Here is a 23882-nt window from a genome sequence, read left to right on the forward strand (position 1 = left end):
CAAAAGAACCAATGCCAAAACCATCCACGGATCCCCAGGGGATCACTGGATTATCTGTATCCATTATTGTTTGAGACAGCCTGGTGTGAGATGACTGGCCTTTCAGTAATGCACACATTGTGTTTTTTTTTATCATAATATCAGCCCAATATAGCTTGCAGGTTTAATTTAGAATTGTACAGTCTTTAACTTCCCACCTAGACTGGGTAAACCCAGCTCAATCTGCCAGCGATTTGATTTCTCCCTGCAGCTCAGGCTGGATACATTTTTCTATCCTGTTACAAATCTGTGGGGACCAATCATAAACTGGCTTATCCACCTGACGTGCTATTGGCGGGTTTAACACGATGACGATAGAGAAGCAACGGCAAGCAGCTTTTTGTTTACATTCCACATGGCGGACACCGAAGCGCAGCAACCAAGGGGGTGAGCTTCTCCTCACAACGCGTACCTCCTATGGCGCCATGTTGATGCTAACAAGCACTTTTAGCATCCCATTGACTGCCATTCATTTTGACGTCACTTTGATAGAGAATAACTTTACATCTGAAGCGTTTAAAGACTTTATTTGTCCATTGTTTATTTCTAAAGAAACACAACAATGTATAAAAGGTTCCATTACCTTGTAGCTCACGTTATGGCTCCGTAGCAGACGTTTTTATAAAAATAGGCTAACGATTGTGTCATAACCACGAGACTTACTGTCGCATAGTAGAGGAATTACCGTATAGTACAGGAGAAGCTCTCAGGCAGTTTGGACTCACATTAGCTGTTTAAGTTTAATTACTAATGTTAACTAGCATTTAGTTAGCAATAATTAGCTTGTGTCCATGTTATCTCCTTACACCTACGCTCTCCGTCTCTGCTAGATTGGGAATGATTGAGATTTCTCTTGGCACAGCTACCAGAAGACATCCAACTTTCAGACAGGTTGCTCACGTCACATTTACATCGTCTCTCTCAGTTGGAGGCTGCTCAGTAACGCTCAGCCATCACCGGGAAAGTGCTTCTAATATCCTTCACTGGTCTCCGTCCAGAGCAACGGGGTCTGTTGGTCCATTCTATATACAGTCTATGGCAGCAACCCGTTGATGCCGTTGTCGCTGCTACGTCACCCTGATCGTTGGTCTGATTGGTTGAAGGACTATCCCCGTTGATCACGCCTCTTGTGCAGTAGAAAATACAGAGCAGACTAATGTTCAATCTTAAAAGATTGACCAGACGACCAGACTACTTCCTACCACCTTCAGTTCACAATGTAAGCTCCCTGATAGTTTAAAAAGTATCTTCACTACTTTTACGCCTTCAGTATTGCTGATCATATTCTACAGATAATTTCAAACAAAGCCAAACAACAATGCAAAGCTATTATAGTGTTTGTATGACATTCAGGATTATATTAAAGTAAGTTCTCGTTTTCTCACTGTTATTACCATAATTGTGGCCATCTATCACTCAACATAGTTTATCCTACTGTTGTGAAAGCAGTTAAAATAATCTCTTCCTGGAGGGAGTCCATAGAGATAATCAATGTTTTTCCACATCATTACAACATGTGTTGATTTGTTCCATTGCCTACTTTTTTTTCTTGTACATATTCATATTTATATAACTATATTGATAATATATATCACTTCTAATATATATTTTTGTATGCATTTCAATACATACATTCAGGGCTTGACATTAACTTTTTTTTGTGATTGCTGGGGTGGGCAATCACAAAAAATCATGGTCCGGCTGTGGGCTGTGCGCTGGATTACAGCTGTGCTCCTGTGTCGGGCGATGGCACAGTAACACAGTAGCCTTCTCCAGCACAGGGTTACAATAATATGTTTATCCAATACAATTATCCATGTTAACAAGGACATTTTCAGCGCTGTTTTCTCAACATTCGGCTGCTTTGTGCGTACCTACTCACCCCAGGAAGTGGCGGTATGCAATAAGAAAGTAAGGGAACTCAAGTGGACAAAAATCAGAAGTGCCGGTACTTAGTACCGGTGAGTACCGGCCCATTTCCAGCGCTGCTGTTGTTTCTCAATTTGTGTAAACTGTATTGTCATATAAAACAATATTGTATGCTAAATGCATATACATTAAATGATAAGGTAGGTCATAATCTATATTTTTGAATTGTCAGCTAATTCCAATAAAAGACCAATAAAAAAGGCACAAATTGATTATTTCTGTATCCTCATTACTCATTTTGTGTTGGCCACTGAGCCAATCGACCAAACATTTCAGGTTCCAGTTTGCATTTTTGCAAACATTATTATGTTCTATTTTATTGATGCAGTCATACAGAACAATACTTGGTTTCCATGGGTTTTGTAATGTGGCCGTGCAGGAACAACATAAATACATTAAATACTGATGACTTCACGCCATGCACTGTTTGATTGATATCATTTACCCTGACGTCCTTCTCTGGCCAGTTCTGGAGAATTGTAGAGATGTGGCCTCGGTCATGAATAGTGATGAACAGCCCCCTGGAACATAGAAAAACAAATGGAAGAACGTAAGTTGGCAAAAGGAAGCGAGACGAGAAAGAGACCACACATTTTGCATCTTCAAAAGGCATCACAGACCGCCCTGGTCAATTATCCCCAAGTTGTATGTCATGGCCGACTCTAATTAGGCAAAATGTCACTAAAATCTTGGCAATAACAATGTCAAAACAAGAACTCAAACTCGCTTTGTACTTCTTATCCAAGATTTGAGGGGAAAACAACTTCAAGCTGTACTGCAGAGACGGTTTGAAGTTAAGCTGCTATTGCTTTTCTGCTTTTGGTCCTTCTGAACCAAGACTTTATTGAAATCTGATGGCACCTGGGACTTTAATGTTGAGTCCAGAGCCTCTGCAGACAGTTTGCTTTAGATTCTTGAGGCTCCCCAAATATTCATCCATCTAAGTATCTCCCCCCTCCTTCTAACCCTTACCCTCCGGTACAATTTTAGGATAAAGAGATCATCTCTGTGCGTGGGGTCCAGCTGTAGCGTCTTTCCTACCCATCACACCCATCTGGTTATAGAATGGTGGGGGGGGCAACACCTCCTCCATGTGCCAGTGGCAGTAAAAACATCACTACTATTTGTAAGAGTCTGCTCATAAAGCAAAAACCCATCCCAGGTCAATGCTCGTGGAATAAAACGGTGGATAAATGTCAAACGCAAACAGTATGACACATTGTTAAAAGTACGAATAAAATATAGCCAGATGAAGATATAAGACATTAAAGTGTCACATAAAAATGTTTTGATAAGTCTGAGGAAGGGTTGACTGTCGGCATGGGTTTCCACTTAACACGAGTGGTGTGATGGCTACATGGTAACACCAGCATGCTCACAGTGACAACATGCTGATATTTAGCAGGTAACGTTAACCATGTTTGCTATCTCACATTAGTTTAGCTTACTAGCATGCTATCATTTACTTATTAACTAGCACTAAACACTAAGTACAGCTGATGGGAACGTCAGTCGTTTTTCAGGTTTTTTGGTCAAGAACAAATTACAATTGATTGATCTGATGATGCGCTAGAAGAAAAGTTGAGGGATCACCAAAGTTACAATTCATCTTGAGGACTAAATTGTCAATCAAATAACTCAAAAAAGAATCAACAGATATATCTATCAAGAAAACAATTTGCAGGTCACATAAAGGCCACTAAGCCACAGACATCTGGCATTTGAAACACCTTTCAACTTCTCTGGCAATACAGTGACACACATCTGCATACAGCTACATACATCTGTGCACGGAAATGTATAAGTGCTGCTTGCAATGCACAGAGGGTAGATCATTTAAAGAGTTTAAAAAAGGTATGCACAGCTGTAATGGACTGTGGGGAGCTGCACACATTTTGTCTTTAAACATTGGATGTGTGTGAGAGAGAAGAGGAAGAGGGGAGAAAGTGCAGCCTCAGCCTGCTGTGTGTGTGTTTACCTTAAGCCAAGAGGACATGACCCACAGCCGGCAACAGGAATATAAGGCATTTGGGGAGAAAGAGCGGCATTGGGGCTGAAAGGTGGACCCACAATATGAATGTTGGAAAACAACTTCCTGAGATGGATCAAAGCAGACAGGCAGTAATGCCTAATCTCTGTCAACACGAAGGTTAGCAAAAACATTTCAGCTTCAGTTTGCTGTTATTCCTCTTCTCCTCCAACTTCATTTTCTGCCATTCTGTGTTTGCGGAAGAGCTGACTCATGACCCTTGACCCTGACAAGTACAATGAAGTAGAGCTGCAGGAGTGCCTGTTATGCCTGTACGGTACACAAACTTATGCACATAAATTCGTATGATATCCCACGAAAACAGGCGACCGCCGGCTGGTCACGTGACGACCCGTCACACGACAGTTAAGTTTAGCCTTTAGTCTTTACAGTTCAATTCAGACAAGAAAAGGTTACTGGGAGCTGGGTACAGGGCGCCGGTCGTTTCAGAGGCCGTAACAGTTGAGTTTAGCCGACAAAAGGTGGCTGTGAGCCGGGTACAGTGCACCGCAAGGTGACAGTCCTTTACAGTTAAGTTTAGCCGACAAAACCGTCATGCAGCGACGACAGATAAGTTTAGAAAAAAGATCGTGGTTTGGATTAAAACACTGGTCCCCTTAAGTAGTAAGCCCGGATGTGGTGCATACAGCAATAAATAAGTGGAATACACACAGATAACAGTGCATTACTTTTTCATAGCGATATGTACCAATGGTTCATGAGAACAGCCTGAAAACACAAACACACACACACACACACACACACACACACACACACACACACACACACACACACACACACACACCAACTCCTCTAAGAAATTCCATCATATATCTACAGTACCCAGAGCAGCAAAGAGCTAATCTACAGTATCTCATGATGTCAGGAGTCATGCTGTTTTAAATCCATCATCACTGTCTATAAAGATAATGATGATCTTTTTCAGAGCAAGAATTATACAACGGTGAAAAAATTACTTAACGGATCATTGACAGGATACAGCAGCTGTCTTGGGGATGTGTATGATATGAAAGATTTTCTGTTCACTATACTATATATGTGTGTGTGTGTGTGTGTGTGTGTGTGTGTGTGTGTGTGGTAGACCGAGGGGGAGGCTAATAAAAAGACCGGGGGGGGGGAGGAAAAAGATGTGTTCTACATATTTTGGTGTGAGAACATTGTTGAGAAATGAAGTCATGTTGGCCTGTCTAAATTTCTTCAAGGGGTTACTGCTAGTTTAGAGTTAGGATTTAGGTTGAGGGCTAAAGGAAAATTCCGCCCTCTGATAGTTTTACGGTTGTTAAGTATCAGAGGGCACAAAACCAAAACATGTCCTGCATCATGTTCAGCCTGATCTCACAGAAATACGTGAAACGCGTAATGTGTGAAAATGACGTGCCGGCACGATAGCAAGTTCACATATTGAGACAGGTGTTACAGCTGATTGAGTCAGCTGTAACAACTTTAACTATATTTTTTTATTCAAATCTGAATTTCGATTTTTTCAAATGAGTTGAACTACTCCATGTACCCCCAAACAATGAATACTGGGATACAAGTAAGGCAAGGCAAGGAAGGGCAGCTTTATTTGTATAGCACATTTCAGCAACAGGGCAATTCAAAGTGCTTTACATAAAACATTAAAGAGCAGTTAAACATGATAAAAAAAATTAAAAACAGATAAAGTCCGAGAATAGAAGTTACAGTGCAGTATAATAAATTAAACATTAAAGAGCAGTTAAAAATATAAAAGCAGATAAAATACGAGATTTTAGGCTGCTAGTATGGGTTGGGTACCTCTGGTTGGGAATGCTATATATATATATTTCCCCTCATACTGATGCTTCTAGAGTTGACATGTGTGTGTCTTTGTGTGTGTGCGTGTGTGTAAGACTGCTGCGGCTGACATAACCACAAAGAATACCAGTGGCCTTATTTTCTAGATGAGAGGCCGGCCACAAAGCATTGAACTGCCATGTCTGGCTCTTCCTTTAGGAGAGTGTGGCGAGAACAGAGAGGGTAAAGAAAACAACGTGATGGCCTGAAACAGCACTGCCGCTGACCTGCAGCCCGACACAAAACACACCCCAGGGACTGTGGAAAGGCTGCGGGGGCCGGCAGGAGGAAAAGCTGATTTCCACACCAAGACCCCAAAACACAATCTGAGCCCTGTGAGGAAGCCGGCCTCCGATCGTTGACCCGTGTCCACATAAAACACCAGCAGCACCATTCTTCACCCCCACCGCATAACCTTAATCCTCCTACTCCACTGTGCTGGACGCCATCAGTTAGCAAGCCACATTGCTCAACTGACACAGTGGACACAAATCACTGAGAAAAGACTGTGAAATAGTGTTAAAGGTCAGAGTCATGCTATGAGATGTCTACAACTAATCAAGCTCCAAATCTGCCACGACAGGCATGTTTTTATGGTTCGTGTCCCCTGAGAAACATTAGTCTTTAATTAATTTTATGAATTTGTTTGAAAAGGCCTAATTGGAGCTGAATGGAGCCAACATCTTGGAGTGTGACTCTGCCCCTGCAGAGGGAAGAGGTAAATGTCAACTAAGTGAAAAAAACAATCCCTGTATCGTTACTGTGAGTAACGTTTTGACTTAAAAAACATATGTCTACGATTTTGTAAAAGCATCTGAAATGTCATTTTGACAGAGAGCAGTTGTTGTAATGAAGTATCCTTCACGGTCAAGAAAAAAAAAAAATCTAATGATTCAAAGGGTATTAGCAGATTTTGTCACCTTACCCAATAAATGAAGGGCACCAAAATCATCTCTGTGCCAGGGTTTTAAGTTTTGGAAAAAAAACAATATCAACGTGTTACACAGGTTATGGCCATAAGGGGCTTTTATTGTGTGTTTAGGTCAGAGCTTTGGAGCCTACGCACATAGACGCTTCCCAACGGGTGCATATTATAATACATCAAATTACAGTGTTAGGTTCACATTAAAACTAAAACAATTGGATTGTATACAATCTTAAATTGTATAAGAATCGTCCAACATTAAAGTTACAATCTCAAAGATCTCCGCTTCATTCTCTAGGCGGCACCTATGATGATGAACGGTAATTGCAGGTGACGTTTTTGAAGTTTAATTTTCTGTAGTCATCGCTCTTTTCTTTGTTTGGCCATGGTAATGGGAATGTCACCCCAGACACCCAGTTAAAGGTGCTGTAGGTAGGATTGTGAAGATCCAGGACTTAGGGACCGTTCGGTATTTATGGAATGGACCACCGGAGGAAAATAGGGGAGGGTCATGTCTTTTTATTTTTTGCTGAGGGGAGGGTCATCCAACATTTTTTAGTCTGGGTGGGGGGTCATCCAACTTTTTTATTCATGAAAAGAGCAAAATTTCAAAGTGGCTTGTTTGGTGCATATTTATCCATGTAGCTCTCAGTCTCGGCCCCCTAGCAGATGGTCTGACCGCATACTCTGACCGCAGAGTTTGCTGGGGGGGGCAGGAGGAGCACTGCCCCCCCGGTGGCTCAAACGGGTAATTACATTGTTTAAAAAATAATTACATCTGGCATGACCAGATATTACATAAATATCTTAAATAACACAAAACAACTAAATGGTGATAGGTAATACATCTGATTTCATATACTGCTTTAGTAAAAAAAATGATTACCTGGCTGACGATGGGAGCAGCAGGACGCAAAAAACGAAAGTTACTGTTGCACTAGTCTGGACATCTTGCCGTGCCAACCTTGCAATAAAGGTTTCCTAAATGCCATGTATATAAATGTGATGTCAGCTTACTAATTGATTGCGGGTTTTGTGTAGATTTGGACTTTTATACGTTTATTCCACTTTGTTTAAACGGTGAAGTGGAGAGGCCTCGTTCACCTGTTTGGAGCTGGCTGGTGAAGGTGACGCTCATATCGGCCTTGCTGGATACACCGTGAGTCTGTTTGTGGATCTACTGATCGCTGTGGATTACTTTTTTTTCGTGTCATTGGATTACGGCAAAATACGGATCTTTTTTCTTAACGTGTCTTAACGTTTTATGGTGTGACTGCGCTTGGTTTCTGCGTTTGGAGAGGCATCTCAACAGACTGGAGGTCCAACACTGATTGTTCACTGTTACATTTTAGTTGAATTTAAGCGTCTGTCTATTGCATTCTAGAACAGCCGTGCCGCGATTGGATTTCATAAGGGCAAATTGTTAAATTGTTACAATGTAACTTAAAAACTGCTTTAAAAATAAACATATGTGTTTTGGAATATAATGTTCAGCTTCGGCAGCTTTACCTATGTGCTAAAATATACAATGACAAAGCCTAGTGACAAGTCCATAGCAACCAGTGTAGAATTGGTTATATCCCAGCGTCCTTTGCTGAATGGTCTCAATGTTTTATTGTTTTATTTCATATGAATACTAGTTTACTAGAGGAAGAACTTAGTATTTGAAGTAATGCAGTAATGCATGAAGTGTGCATTTAGTTTCCATGCTTATTGTGTTTCCACAACAATGTTAGTGAGTAAATCTACTGAAATGGCCACCACACCATAACAGAGGAGAGTGATGTGTAAGATGAGAATGCAGAGGTTAACTCCTGTACATCATGGCTGTAAAAATCAAATCAGAATCAGAATCAAAATCAAATGGTATCTGTACTTCTTTGCTAAGTGCAAACTTGCATGTGAGGGGAGGGTCATGTTTCTTTTTCAAATTGTTTTGGAGGGTCATAGGAAAATTATTACTGACGAGGGGAGGGTCATGTCTTTTTAGGTTAGAGGCCACAAAACTCCTCCGGTGGCCCCTTAATTAAATAATGAACAGTCCCTTAGCCAAAAAATTTGAACATCGACAACTTCTCAGTCCCTCCCCCCTTTCTGCTAAAGCCCAAAACGGTTTCCTAAGCCCCTCCCCCCACAAGGGAGAATGAATGCGTGTGCATGAGCAGTGATTGACATGCAGTTAAACACCCCCCCTGGCCCTGATTGGTCATCTGAACAGGGAGAGGTGGATTTTTGCTAATCTCACTACAGGCTGTAGGTGGAGCCAGAGGAGCTGGATTTATTTTAATGACCTGCTTCATGTAGTTCTACTGGAACATAGGGTCAGTTTCAGAAAATATGACAGAAAGTTAGTTTTATAAGGCTTACCTACTGCACCTTTAAATAATCTTACAGCAAATGCAAGGGCTTTTGTCAGTGGGCCATACTGTTGCCTCAATCACCATTGTGTTACTTCATTCTGCGATAGTGACTTAACAGAGGTTTATTTAAATGAAAATCTTCAAGATCTTTAAAATGACCTGTTAGGAAGGAAGGAAATAGCACTGAGACATAAAGTTGATCCATCTCTGTGCCTCTTCCAGCCTGCTGGAGCTGCCATTGACCCCCCAACTTAAAACGGTTCGACTAATTACGTTCTCATTTACCAAGAGCTGTTTGACTTCATTGACACACTGTATCTGAAAGGTATCCATATAAAAAAATAACAAAGGTTCCACAAGCCATGCGAAGCTGGGTGCCTCTCAGATAGGGGTATGACAGTAACTGTACACCAACAGTCTCTCAAACAGAGAGATAGTGAGACACATTTAGCTCTCTGAGTGATGTAATCCCATGTCCCTCTCACAGATTGCAGCAGTGCTACACACACACACACACTCAATTAGCAATGACATGTAGCATACCGTGGTCCTCAACAGAAGGTTTTGTGCATGCAAGAAATGAACTTGTTCCGCAAACATAAACAAAAATAAATAAATAATAAAACTCAATAAACTGTAACTTCTAGCACAGGATGAAATTTATGGAATAAAAGCAGAGCAATATCCAAGATACAGTCTGCCTTCTAGAAAAAGAAACTCATCTATACAGTGGGAGAAGTCCCTTGTGGAGATCCATGGCTTTTCAAAACAGGTTGAAGGAAGAGCATCACTCCAAAATTAACACACTGGATCCTTCTGCCAGGCCAGCTGCTGGGATGTTTGAGATATCTATTTATTAAAGCTGGGAAGTTCAACAGGCTGTCAGAGAAACAAAAACATGCAGTTGCCAATAACAAGAGATTAACATTTAGAATCTCATTAGATCAACCGACTCGCCACTTGGTCAGGGTTCAAATGGTCACAAACAAGGACGAGGAGTTAAAAAGACAAAAATAAACCACAGATTTGAATGCGTTTTAAAAGATAGAGATATTGTTCATTTGGATAAACAGTAGTCATGTTTCAATCATGATCAGCCCAGGACTGCAATCTGATAAACCAGATCTACAATCAGACAAAGTCTTATGAATATATTGTGCCAATCTTGTGATATGGGGAGTCCGATCCGACCCACTTGTTAAAAGAAATTGATCGATGAGACTCTTTACCTGCTTTTACTACAGACAGTAGGCCTACATACGTACACTAAACTATGTCTATGGGTGGACATTTTCAATTTGTTTTCAAACATTAAAACGTTTTCCCCACTACCAAATTAGTAACCCTAAAATAGAAATATAAAAAAATAAAGACTCAGCAGTCTTTTTTTTTTTTCCCCCATCTAGCAAAACAATCCACACCGCAAACCTTCGGCTCGCAATGTCCCTGAATGAAAGAACGTACACAAGGCGATTGCTCGTGTTACACCACTCAGACTGCGACGGCATTAAAGGTGTAGAAAAACGTTCATTTTTATTAGTTCACCGGACAAGACCGGGCAGGATAGACAAGCTGTCGGCATAGCTGCACCAGGAACACCCCTTCTGGGACTTTCTTCACATCTTGTCATTATGCATCCTCTAAGCTCAATCTGCCCCCTTGTGGTGAAAGCGATTCATGCGACACAAAGGTACATCCACAAAGCTATACAAAACAGCATGTTGACCACTTATTGTAAAGCATCCATTCAAAGGGAATTTGGCAAGTACCAAGACAAAGAAAAATCCTCTCTTTTTCCCATGGGTGCTACACACTGCTAGGTCTCCTATTCAGTAATGCGACACAGCGAAATAGAAGTTACCTGGCTGTAACTCCAGTTATGCCTTTTATACAGTCAATGGTTGTAACCCTCAGTTGCTCTATTTTACAAAGTAAATGAAAGACTGTAAGGAGAGTTACTGTACGGAATACAATTAAGGACACGTCAATACATCCGTCTAGTGTTACAGGGCTTCCATCAGTGTGTTGAATCTGGAACCATAGCTACTTCTTTCTTTTCAGCAAAGGGCCGCAGGTCGGAATTTAACCCCAGCCGCTACAGGACTCAGACTCAACCAGGTGAGCTACTGAGGCATCAGTATATCATCACGTAACATTTCTAGTAGTGGGAAATTTCTTCCATGGGGAAGTGTGGTAACGCAGGAAAACTAATCACTGTATTATTCTGAAAATAAATTCTGTGCCATTCATTTCTCAGTGAAGTGTATCAAACTGAACGGCACACTGGACTTATTATTTTGTAAAGTAATACATTACACCGCAAAATAATAAATTAATTTGTTCATTATATTAACCAACAGATGTTTCTTGCTGTCAAAAAGCTGCAGTGTATCAAGCAACTTTTTCTGAGTGGCTCGTAATGTAACTTCCCACTTTCTACCAAGCTGTAGTTTGCTAACGGCTTCCAATGAGGGACAACTTGTAGCTTCACCACCTGCAGTTTCAAAAGTAGCTCCCCCAACACTGGGTATATGCAGACTACTTAATACCATGCAGAACAATCATCACCACTTTTATTACTCTTCGGTTTCTCAGCAGGGCGGAGCAGGGACAAACACTTGGTTACATCTCTGTCAAAGTAAACCAAAAATCTAATCACAAGCCATGATATGAGGACACAGTATCTAGTAGGGATGGGACAAAATATCGTTACGGCAATATATCGTTGTCCTTTGTGTGATACAAGAATCTATACGCTGGCGCCAAATACCGATAAAAGAAGTCACTCTAAATAGATTTCCCTGCTCCCAGCATCGCTACTTTATTGCTCCTCAAGGTGGCACTCAACACATGAATGATGGAAACTTGAACATAAGTTAAAGCTCCATTGTGTAATTTTTTGAGTTGATTCTTAGCCAAACCCCGATTTGTTCTTTCACAAATATGTGCTCATTCATGTGTAATTACTTCCACCAACTAATCAAAGTATTCTCCTAAGCGTAGAATCTGCCATTCAGAATCATTTAGAATACATACGAGCTACTTGCTCGAATGACAGCAGCCATGTAGCGCCTCCATCTTTAAAATACATTAGCCAAAGAGGGAAATCAATCCGCCTTTCGCACTTTTACACTCAGTGGCACCGTGACGAATGCCAGGGAGGGAGATTACTCGCGACTGCTGGCAGATTTGAAAGCCTGTTAAAGATGGAGGATCACACCTATTCTCAAGGACATGTAACGGAGTCGCCTCGTCATCTTTGGAGAGTGTCTCTTTAATTTTTCTTTGCCTAGGCGGTCTCACCGATCCACTGCCACCGGCTCTGTCTTTTGGTTTTTCTTTACCTTATTTCCCTTGCACCTCTGTCGCATCAACTGATCTCTGACTCTGCTCATGCTCACAGAGAAAAATATGTAACCTACACTGTAAACATTGCCTTACACTATTAATCTCGTACAATATACAGAACGGACAAAGTCGTACTGGAAGCCATGTTAATCTTGGCATACGACCACCGTACGAGTTAAAATGCGCTCGGAATGGGAGGGGCTAGAAAGTAATATTCAGTTGGTTGTCATATACAATTTCACCCTTAGAAATTCTTACACAATGTAGCTTTAACAAGCCGAAGAGGAAGAAGATTTCAACAGGATGTTGGGCAGCAGTTTGAGGAAAATAACAGATGCCCCAGCCACGTTTGAGTCCCAAGTCTGTACCCATAGTTTCACTATAGCTCTGTAATTTTAATTTACAGACTGAAAAACGTATGCTGCAGAATTGTGCGGTTTTCTAAAAGTTTAGACTTGAAGTGAATAAAGAGAGAAAAACCTGCACTTAACCTTTTCACGGGCATTTTGTATTCATAGTTAGACCGAAATCGTGATGCATCGTTATAGGATTGTCTAGCAATATATTGATTATCGCAGAACTGCTGTATCGTGATACTATCGGTATATTGAGCCATGTATTGTGTATCGTATCGTGAGGTGCCCTGTGATTCCCACCCCTAGTATCTAGGATTTGGATCCATGTTTTAATTTGTAATGAATGTCAATAGACAATTTGTCAATACACTGGAAAGACATAGGTCTGGATCTAGCACACATGTCTGTCTATCAGCATAGGTGAGTAGAGTATCCTCTGAGGACCAGCACAGCATCAAGTGAGACAGCCCAGCACACAGACATACAGTACACTCAAAAGGAGACAGAGTCATTTCTACGACGGGATGTGGTATCTGACCAGAAGCTGTAGAAAAGGACTGACAGCACAATATTTAAGCAATGAGAGCGCTAGTTTCAACTTTCTTGCTTCCTTTCCTGAGTGGTATTTAATAAGTTAATGGCTTTCCATGGAAAGAGAAGAAGATTTTTTTTTTGTCCTCGGAAGTATTATCCTAAATTGAGATAATCATTTTTTCCCAGCACAGATTTGATCACATAAATATTTCACGGCAAAGTGAGTTTTATGTCAGTTCTTGCAAAAACTCTGAGTTACCTGTAAGTATTCATAAGACCAGAGAGCAAGTGAGTTCCATTACTAAGGTTTTACCCTTGGTTTTGTTCATACATATCATTTCCAAGGCAATTACCTAAGTGAAGCCAAAAGGAGTGAAGCTTTTGGCATCACAAATAACACACATGCCTCAGTACATGAAGCAGCCAAGCATCTGACTAAACCAATAGAGGAGGAGAAGAAACCTCGGTGAGAACTTGAGGTCTGGCAGTGCCAATCAATAACCATGTTCATGGGGCAGCCTGAGCTGACACAAACCCTGCCCATTTTAAAAATAACTAATTGCAATGGAAAAGATGATCGTCAAAGAAACTAAATATGCAACAGGCCTCTGGAAAAAGTAAAAAGTGCTCTGTAAACACACAAAAATGAAAAGAAATGACAAAGGGATGCGGATAGTTGGTGAATAATTTAGCATCGGCTCTCCAACACAAATAGCCAGCCCATTCTCCATCTCCGTCTCTGTCTAAGCACACATAAGCCGTCAGTTCCCTGTTTGTTCAGCCTTTTGTGGGATGTACGAGGGATGTATCTTTTGTGTGTTTCTTCTAAGAACGCATCTTAGCAGCAAGAAGCAACTGCACCCAGTTATTTTTGTTCAACACACAGCTCTCATCACTTGGAAATGAAACGTGACGGGCAGGAATTCTCTTCCAGTCCCTTCTCTATCCTTTCCCTTCACAGCCTCTTTTCTCTATACAGTATGACTCTCCGAAGACAATGCACTCTTCTTCTTCTTATGCCTCCCACCCTCCATGGCACGCTCAGAGTTTGACAGGATTCCATCACATTACAAGTATTCAACACATTGCGTGAATCACCCTCTCTTTTTTTTTTTTTTTTTTTTTACACAAGCAAGAAGCAGTTCCAGTCCCTGGCCTCGGAAAACCATAACCCACCCACACCTCATTCCACTGCAGCCCACTGAAATCAGCCCGGGCTTCCACACAACAACTAATCTTGCTTTGTGAATCTTTTCCAGATTTAGAGAAGAGGGGAGAATTTGAGGCCAAAATGAACACAGTTTAGCCAATCTGATCGGCCTTTCATCACTTTGGGTAACACACTGAGGCAAAACATAAAAAGGCACGGAATCTTTTACACAGGCCAATCTGCAGGTGATGAAAATAACAACCAGACAGTCTGAGGTTCTGGGGTTTCAAAGCCTGTCGTCTACTGTAGCTGTGTGGATGAAGGAGAGACAGTGGAGTGTCCAGACGATTGCTTTGGATATCCAGCTTCTCTCTCAGTCAGCATTACATAACTGAGGGGGCAAGAAACAGCAGAAAAAGTCCCGTTCCAGCACCAAGGTCCTGCTAAAGGAATCAGAGGCACAGACCGGATGAACCCAGCTGGCTCTTTGATGAGTTTCAGCCCTCTGCAACCAGGTTTTCCATTCCTACCCCTCTTCACACACGGTCCTGACATTTGGGGCATGCCAATGACGTTTCGTGTGGGTTGCAAAGTCACAGTCAAAAGCAATTGGTTTCGCATCGGCCAGTAACTATGCAAAGAGCGGCCAAGCATGTTTATTTGCAAATGTTGCCTCGCGTTAGCAACAGTGGTCAGGATCGTACATTAAGATCATTGACGATAGGAGACAGGTAAAGAGGGTCATTGAGCACTGTGTGGATGACCATGATTTATGGCCTATTGTATTCTCTTTGACATTGACAGAAAAATGTGTATTCAATTTCAGGCATGTCTGGGTTGGTGGCAGGCGAGCTGCTAGTGTCCACCATAAACCAGATGGAGAAATGCTTTAAGAGTTTCCAATTCTTCATGTCTTCATATACTATGACATCAAGTGAGAGGCCAAAACCATCATATTTTACAATAAAATATCAATACAATTATAATTTACTGTGCATTTTATAATCTCAAGACCATTTAAATTAGGTTGCAAGACGATGCAGCAGGCTTTCCCATTTGTATTGTTTTTTTGTAATTATCTTGGAATTCTCAAGTAATCCATTAACCTGGATAAATGTCTTGTCTTGGAGAACCTGAATAAGATACGTGTGGTAGGCTATTCCATTAGCTCACCCTGGAGATTTTAATTTTAACACTCCAGAAATATACTTCAGCATATGATATTTAGCTTAATTATCCACAATGTAGGATATAGTATTAAAAATAGCTATATCATGTAATCATGCACAAACTGAATTTGACTTGACTTTAAGCCCATTATTGGGACCATCTCTGAGGAAAGCTAGGTGAGCTGTAGATACAGCAAGAGGGAAGACATTGATGATTTCAACATGCTTTTCATTTATTTGGCAAAAAAAAGAGAATGTGTATTGCCATCTACAGGAACTTATGTGCCTTTTTAGCACACAAAGATTGAAATATTACAGAATATCAATTGAAACACAACTTCAGAGTAGCTCTTACAAAAATGGTATCCTTTAAAAGAAAAAGAGAGGAACTCTTAAAGCTCCGTCTTTTGAATAAGTCAGAATACGTTAAACTTTAAAAAAAAAAAAGTATAGTTCTTTAAAAATCAAAAGGAAACTTGTTTTGGGGAGAATAAAATTACTCTAGGCTGACCTTTCCTAGGAACCTTACCAAAAAGGCTCAGGATGCTGCAAATGTTGGTATGATATGAAAATGGCTGGTGGATTTAAGACAAAAATAATAATTTATGAATGAATCAAATTTGAACATGTCTGTCACTGTCAGTGGCTTGTTGATCTTTACATTGTTAGTTCATTTTCTATCCTGACCTGACCTGGGACACACATTCATACGGTTTGATGAAGTACTTATTGGACTTTAACTTATCATTGCACTTACAATAACGAGCGTAGCTGTCCTCAATTTAGGTCATTGTGTACATCTCATTTCCATTTTTTCCTGCATCCACCGTGTGTGTGTGTGTGTGTGTGTGTGTGTGTGTGTGTGTGTGTGTGTGTCAGTCTCGGGGGGAACTGAGCAGCCCCGCCCGCTGCAGAGAGCCGACAGGATTGAAACAGCAGCAGCTTTCAGCGACTTTAGAGTGAAAAAACGTTACAGCGTACATTTTTGTTAAAATGTGTACAGGTTGGCAGGACGGTCTGAAATGTTTTGCACGGCCTTTCGCTGTAAGTGTTGTTGGTAACTTGTTCCCTCCTCTTCTTTCGCGCAGAAGGGAAACACACTGTCTGAGGTCACATACGGGCACCTGACGGGCACGAAGCTACATGGCACATGCGTCGAACCGTGCGACGCACACACGCTCCGAACCGAGACAAGCGGACCCAACGGTTCGGATGTTTTTTCATGAACCGTGCCACCCCTATTAGCTATGGTGAAGGTTTGGTTAGGTTTAGGGAAAGATCATGATTTGTTTTTTGTTAGTGTTAGGGTCTTTCATCATGGTTCAGGCTGTTCTCATGAACCATTCGTACATATAGCTACGAAAAGTAATGCACTGTAATTCCTATTCCACGTACTTATTGCTGTATGCACCACAGTGAGTGCAGCTGTATAGGAGCGCTCTGGTTGAATAGGAAGGAAGTTGGGGTGGATGGGTGGTTAATATAACACGACTTTCAAAGGGGCGAGCGGAGTTCGTGTCCCGGGGAAAACACAAGACTTTCAGCCAGGAAACGTGTGTTTGTGTCCCGGGATTACTACTTAAGGGGCTCTTTAAGTAAAGTCTTTTTTCTAATCTTAACTTTTTTATTTGCTTAAAGAGGGCCATATTCGTTCTACATTTATTTTGTATTCCATATCACTTTTTTATGGAAGCTTTTCAGCAATTCTACCATCGGTCATACAACAAGAATATGTGCCCTGTTAACATGCAACTGCTCTGTAGGTGACATTTCAGCATTACATTAGCTCTCAGTGATGTAATGCTGAAGCCTAAACCAAAGGGAATGTTCAGGATGCCAGGGTAGAGGTCAAGTCTCACGAAATGAAAACAGATCAAAGACAGTCAAAAAGGAAACTCACCTGGGGTCAGGTCCCATTCCTGTAGAGTGGTCAGAGGCCACACAAACCAATCATCTCGCAGTGACATCATCCATAATAACCAGAAGGCCAATTTACCCAAAGGACTATTGTGTTCATGAATTGACATGTCACTGAAACCATGCATATTCTCTCCGGAATTAAGAGCTCAAATGTACCCAGAATCATCAACAACCTCTCGTCATTCTTATTCTATATTACATAAACATTTTATATAACATAAAAGTACATTTGACCTCAGACAGTGCCTCATACAACAGGAAATATGAATGCTGTGAAACAGCAGGATGGTTTCAGAGATCTCCTTTAAAGTCCAGTGTGCTCTGCCAAAATATGCTCTGCCTAAATCACATTGTCATATTAATATATGTTATGTTATTGCAATACATTGGCTGGGATCCAATAGGGATAAAGGTATTCTTTTATTGTTCAAATATGTAAAATTCTTAACAGCTAACTGGCATTATTCATTTGCAGATGTAGCAGATTTGCTAGAGCGCCGTAATACATATTAAACAGTGAAAAAATAAGCACGTCTTAACTTCTGAACATATGCCAAATAAGCCTGTTGTGTGTCTTGCCCAGTGGAAGTTGATTTGATTCCCCACAATGATTCATTTAATCATCTTCACAAATACAAAGCATACAGAAATCTTAATGGATTAGCGATTAATATTCTGCAACTTTAACTATTCAAACTCAAAAGGGTTTAAGTCTTTTCTGTGATAACAAAAATGGCAAAGCAAAAGCCAAACTAAATATCTTTGCTGTAGGGCAAAATCTTTCTATGTCCAAAACTGTTGCTTATCAGAAAAAAGAAGAAAAAAAAAATGCTAATTTAAAAACATTATATTTAAATCTCCTCGTCACTATTTAAATATTTGTAAAACCCAGACAGACGTGAAGGACGACTATAGCATTGATTTATGAAAAGAAATAATATGACAAAATATGGAGATACAAGGTGTCGGCTCGACAGCGGCGATATGTAACAATGATTTTGGTGTACTTTATGCATGTCAGAAAATATGCATTATTTTGATGGTCAAATCAGTATCCTCCTATGTCTGAAAGTATGAAGCATGCATAATGTGTGTGTATGAAGCATACATATTGTGATTAATATACTGGTCATAGTAATAGTTTGTAACCTTTTTATTATATCCATGTAAATTGTTAGCATGCTGCTGTTGTAATCTTTTTCTCTTTGAAATGATTTAAAATAATGAAAGTGTATTATAGGTAATAGTCCACAATCACTGGCACTGAATAATCCATTTTCCCTCTCTCTGACTTGGGTCTTTCCTCAAATCAAGAGCCTTCCACAGATTTTCCACCAGTTACATTTAATGCTGTGTTGAATATGAATCAAATCAAATGATATTTAAAGAAAATGTAGAGTTTGGAAGCCTTTTTAATTGATTCCACAACTCACGCAGCCCCTGAATGCAGATGGATATCGGAAAGTTTTTCAGTTTCTGACCTCAGGCCAAATGCATGACAGGACTACAAGTGTTCACAGCCAAAGCGGAGCTGAGAGCTGATGAGCTGTCAAAACAAAGAGAAATTAGCTTTTAGCGCTTTCTCACCACATCCATTACCTAAGCAGAGGGACATTTTGAACTGAAAAAAAAGAAGCAGAGCTGTAGCTGGAGATATCAGTGTCATATACTGTAGGCCATACAGTATTTTCAGTATGGTCTCATCTTAGTGCAAATATGAAAGTGGTGCCGTTAGAAGGTGATTAAGTGATCTGTTGACTTAGCTATTATAGTCAGTGATGACTGGGTCAACATCGCTTTTACTGGTCTGCTAGGCTGAGCATGTGAATCATCACGCCCCCATATTAATATGAACCGAGTCTATGGCTTTTTATTTTTTTATTTCTGGAGTTTCCCAGAAAGATGAATGACAAGTCCTCCAAACTAAACAACACGATACATATTTGGCAATCTTTCATCCACGCTGCCCTCAGTACACTGAACAGTCACACATAGGCAATATATCCCACTCCATTCATTCCTCTTTGTTTGTATTGTCAATGTTTTTTTGCACTGTTTCTATATGTTATGTTTCCTATATGTATTTGCCATTTGCATTTTAACCTGCCCTGTCAAAGACGAATATTTGTCACTCGTGACAGACAATAACATTTTTCATATCTTATCTTAATTCTCACATATAAGCGATTTCTCAAAAGGCGGTTGCTAACAAGTGGCTAACTGAGACTATAAACGGCATCAATCCAAACATCCATTGGAAGCCGTTGGTGCATGTGACCGTGGTGCAGTTTGATTATAGCTTAACGTCAGCTTTGTACTTCTGGTGATTGGATTTACGCTTCACAAATCATAAATGTGGTGTTCATTTGTGAAGATTATCTTGCTGAACAAAAAAATGCAAGTATCATTAACGTTTGTTTGCCACAGAGCTTTTTTTCTGACATGATCCAAAAACAAATGGAAAAATCACAATGGCTTTTTGTGTTGGGGAACCAGGGCGATGCTAACTTCCGGGTCAGCCTATAAAAATACGTCATCCCTGCAACATGATATTCACAACGGCCTCATATTTTTCCTCTGTCATTATGCCTTTGCATTTCCTGCATTACATTACCCGTTCGCTTGTAGTGATGTTAGATTCGTGAACATGAAGACACTGAGAGACACTGTGAATCACATGAGTCATTCATGAGTCGGTTCGCTAGTGGTGGCTGAACAACATGAGCAGGGTCCCTTAAAAGAACCGGTCTTCCCATCCCTACTAGCTTGCTAAATTGCTAGCCTCAGTGGCTTCAATGTTACTGTTGCCTAGCAGCGGTGTTGTCACGACATAGCCAATAGAACACCAAGCATATCGTGTACACGACTTCCCATGTCTTCTAATGTCGTAACCACAAGCTAACGAGGTCCATTTGAAGGAAGCAATATATTAGAGGTGATTTTGGCCTGTAATATTTACAAAGTACTTTCTTGCTTTTTGATGTTCACAAACTGGTGTTCAAAGGTCACCCATATTTTAACTGACCACTGCATCAGAGGTCATTAGATACTTCATAAATTGAGGCACCCTCACTCCCATGGTCATCTTTGGTTACAAAGAAAAACACAATTGCTTCTGGAACTTAAATGTGGCAGCCATAGATATAGAACAATGCTGTTCTATATCTATGGTGGCAGCAGTTTGGATCTGATTGGGCTGGCATTGCATTTTTTGTTTTGCATCATTCCATTAGGCCATAACAATGTGAGCTGAACACCCGACTTGAAACAGAAAGAGAACACCGGAGATTGTAGATAACGACATGCCAAAAAGGTTGGACTTGAGGGGCATTTTTTTTTTTTTTTTGGAGATTTTACTCAATCTAGGGTGAAAAAAAAGCTGACTTCAACTAATTACTGAGGCATTTTTCCATGCATGGCGGTAGTGGTGTACACGTGAACAATACAGCAAAATCGGAGATGTAACACTAATCTTTCCACATTACATAGAAAATCTATCTTTCCTTTAGCTCTATCTTTCATGGCCAATATTCTTGTGATAAAACTCCTGAGTGTGAGGGAATCCCTTTGTGTTTTCTTCACTTTTGGAACAGTTATGGCAGGAAAGCAGTTAGTCCAACGTTACGGTTGTTTACCGTGTTTCTGTGTGTACCGGAGGATCCTGGAAGGCATCTCAATGGTAATAACGATAATGGAAACAATGATAAAATTGCTAGCAATATCCAGCTTGTGGCTACAAATCTGTCAACACATGGTCAATGACCTACCTCTGACAGTAAATGTGACCCTGCATACATACGTAGCATTACATACTGTACATGTGCTGTACTACATCCCACATACCCATCTGGCTGCTACGAGTCACACAGGAATGAAGCCAGCCGCATGAAACCACTCTGCTGAGGATTTGGCAACCTTCCTACACTAGCTCTTGAAACGCCACCTCCAAGATGTGCTTTGGCACCCAAGCAATACGCACACATTTCAGCCATGACAGGTGTAATAAAGAAATGGTAAAGTTTTATTTCAATTGTCAGTATCTTTGAGGATTTATAGGGCCCTTGCAGCCGTAATTGTGAAGAAAAGATAACATCGGTAAAACATACAGAGCGTATACGTGCAAAGTGGTGGAAGTGGCCAACATTTGCAAACATAGGATAATTCCATGAGGCATCGTATTTAACTCACCAACCTCTCCCACTTTACTAGGTTTTATGGTTCTACCACAGTTTCTCATGCCAGGGATATAAAAAGCTACATCCATAAATATTATTGTAGAGGACGCATGGACAATTGGTTCACTTTAAGTTTAGGTTTTGTTTGTCATTCCAGATTGTTTCCTCTTATTTCTAATGCACTTTGAAATTCACCATTAAAGCTATTAGAGAGGATCTACCCGTGTGACATTGCCAACTTGTGTGACATATGCTGGATGAATTTCCTGCTGCATGCTGCTCAGACACCTTAGGGTTTGCTTTAAAACTTTAAATCAGGCTGAGTGTGATTCACTCGGAGGATCAGATGATCATGGGATAATCCGAAAGTGGTTTTTTCCAGTGTGGGCTGGATAAATATTACTATTGCGCACCAATATGTAACCCGTGGAGACAGTGTGGGGATTGCAACCAAACCGAACTGTGCTCTATAATTTTGGCCTTGGTGGGGAAGAAGAGTCTTATATGAATGCATCATTCAGCAGGTCCAGTAAAGTCCAACTGAAATCACATTATTAAAAAAAGGAACAAAGATCTTCTTTCCTCCTTTCCATGTCTTCTTTAAGAGGGGTGTGTCAGTCTACGTGTTTGATTGACAGCTCGCAGGCTGAGCCCGAGGTGGAAACAATTCTAATGTAAGAAAAAAACTAAAGACTTGTAGGACAGCAACCTCCCTCCTAAATAATATATTATACCTTCATTAATATCCATGCAAACATAACCTAAGATTTAGAAAAATACATTTTAGGATTATCAATAGGCTGTAAGTTATTTTCTGATTTCTGTACTACAGTTGGGTTGCCACAGAAACGGACCTCCCGAGCCCTGTAGCTTACAGCGCCATTTGTTTTTTACTCAGACCAAAATGACATTTGCAGGTATGCTTACATTCATACATGATTTAATAATAATAATAATAATAATAATAATAATTATAATAATAATAATAAATTCCTTATTAATCCCGCAAGGGGAAATTCAATTTTGTTTCAATTTGTACACACACACACACACACACACACACCTGCTACTCCAGATATCCAGTTTATTTTCAGTGGGACTTAAAAGCAATTGGTCACAAAGTGAAACACAGTTGTGAAAATGATGACATTGATGCTAATTTTCTTTATGCTGTTTCAATAAAACTCTGCATTCACACCCTTCACATGCAGCTGCCTGTATGTTTTTTACTGGGCCATTCTCAGGGTTTATGTCGCTTACAACAGTTGTCGAATTAAAAACTTGAACTTGAATGACAGCACTTCAGTTGAAGAAGCTGGGACCTGACAACCATAGAGTTCACGGACGCTGATTGGATCCTGATCAACCAGCGTCTCCCTGTTACAGCGAGACAGTGACAGAGACAGCCAGGCTGGCTTTTAGGCTGACAGCCGTGAGCCCAACCAAAAACCTACACCAATATATTTGCAATGATTTCACGGTTGTTTCTTAGAGACACAATGGAACAAACTGGCTTCAACAAATGACTGAGCCAAATCCAACCACCTTGCTCTCCAGCCATGCTACACTACTCTACTGTAAGTCATGGAAAAGTTATGGCAGTTTGAATTAGCAATAGTCCTCGGTACTGCAGGTCACAGACAATTCAGCCAGGTAGTCTTAGCCGAGTAGACAGTTATTCAAAACATACATTTTGTTTGATTACTTTCCATGTTTACACAGTAAGTGACAAGACTGCTATGGATTTATGTTGGGTAGTAGCGGATACATTAATTTATTATACTAAGGGATACTGCAAGGAAAACTTTTTTGCAGTCCCTTAAGTTTCTTTGCTTTAACTGGCTCTAAAAGTTCTTCGGACACGAGCTCTATATTGTTATACAAGGTCCTCAAAGTCTGGGGTGGAATTAATCCCAAATGTTTGCCACGAGGTCAGTGTAATTCCAAACCATGTCTCTCCTCCCTACTTCTCCAATGCTTCGCCCATTAAACACAGCCTATTCAGAGTTTCTCTCAAGGTCTACCAAAGGGCAAAAATGTGGTAAACAAATTCATCAGCAAAAGTCATGCAATCAGTCATAATCAGACAACACATTCTCTTTGGACTCGGGC

General features: G+C 40.5%; 1 protein-coding gene across 4 annotated transcripts in view; it reads right to left on the reverse strand.

Moving 5' to 3' along the window:
* Positions 1–23882, reverse strand: part of me1 (malic enzyme 1, NADP(+)-dependent, cytosolic) — a 117928-nt gene that overhangs the window by 35730 nt on the left and 58316 nt on the right. For all 4 annotated transcript variants that reach the window (XR_004108999.2, XM_031322781.2, XM_036005880.1 and 1 more), the window contains one exon: positions 2414–2489. Coding sequence is in view for 3 of the 4 variants with exons in the window: in XM_031322781.2 (XP_031178641.1) it covers positions 2414–2489 (76 nt within the window). In the remaining variant the exon portion in view is untranslated. The remainder of the gene's footprint in view (positions 1–2413; positions 2490–23882) is intronic.

Source organism: Sander lucioperca, chromosome 10 (assembly GCF_008315115.2).
Source record: "Sander lucioperca isolate FBNREF2018 chromosome 10, SLUC_FBN_1.2, whole genome shotgun sequence".
In the NCBI taxonomy this organism is placed as follows: Eukaryota; Metazoa; Chordata; class Actinopteri; order Perciformes; family Percidae; genus Sander; species Sander lucioperca.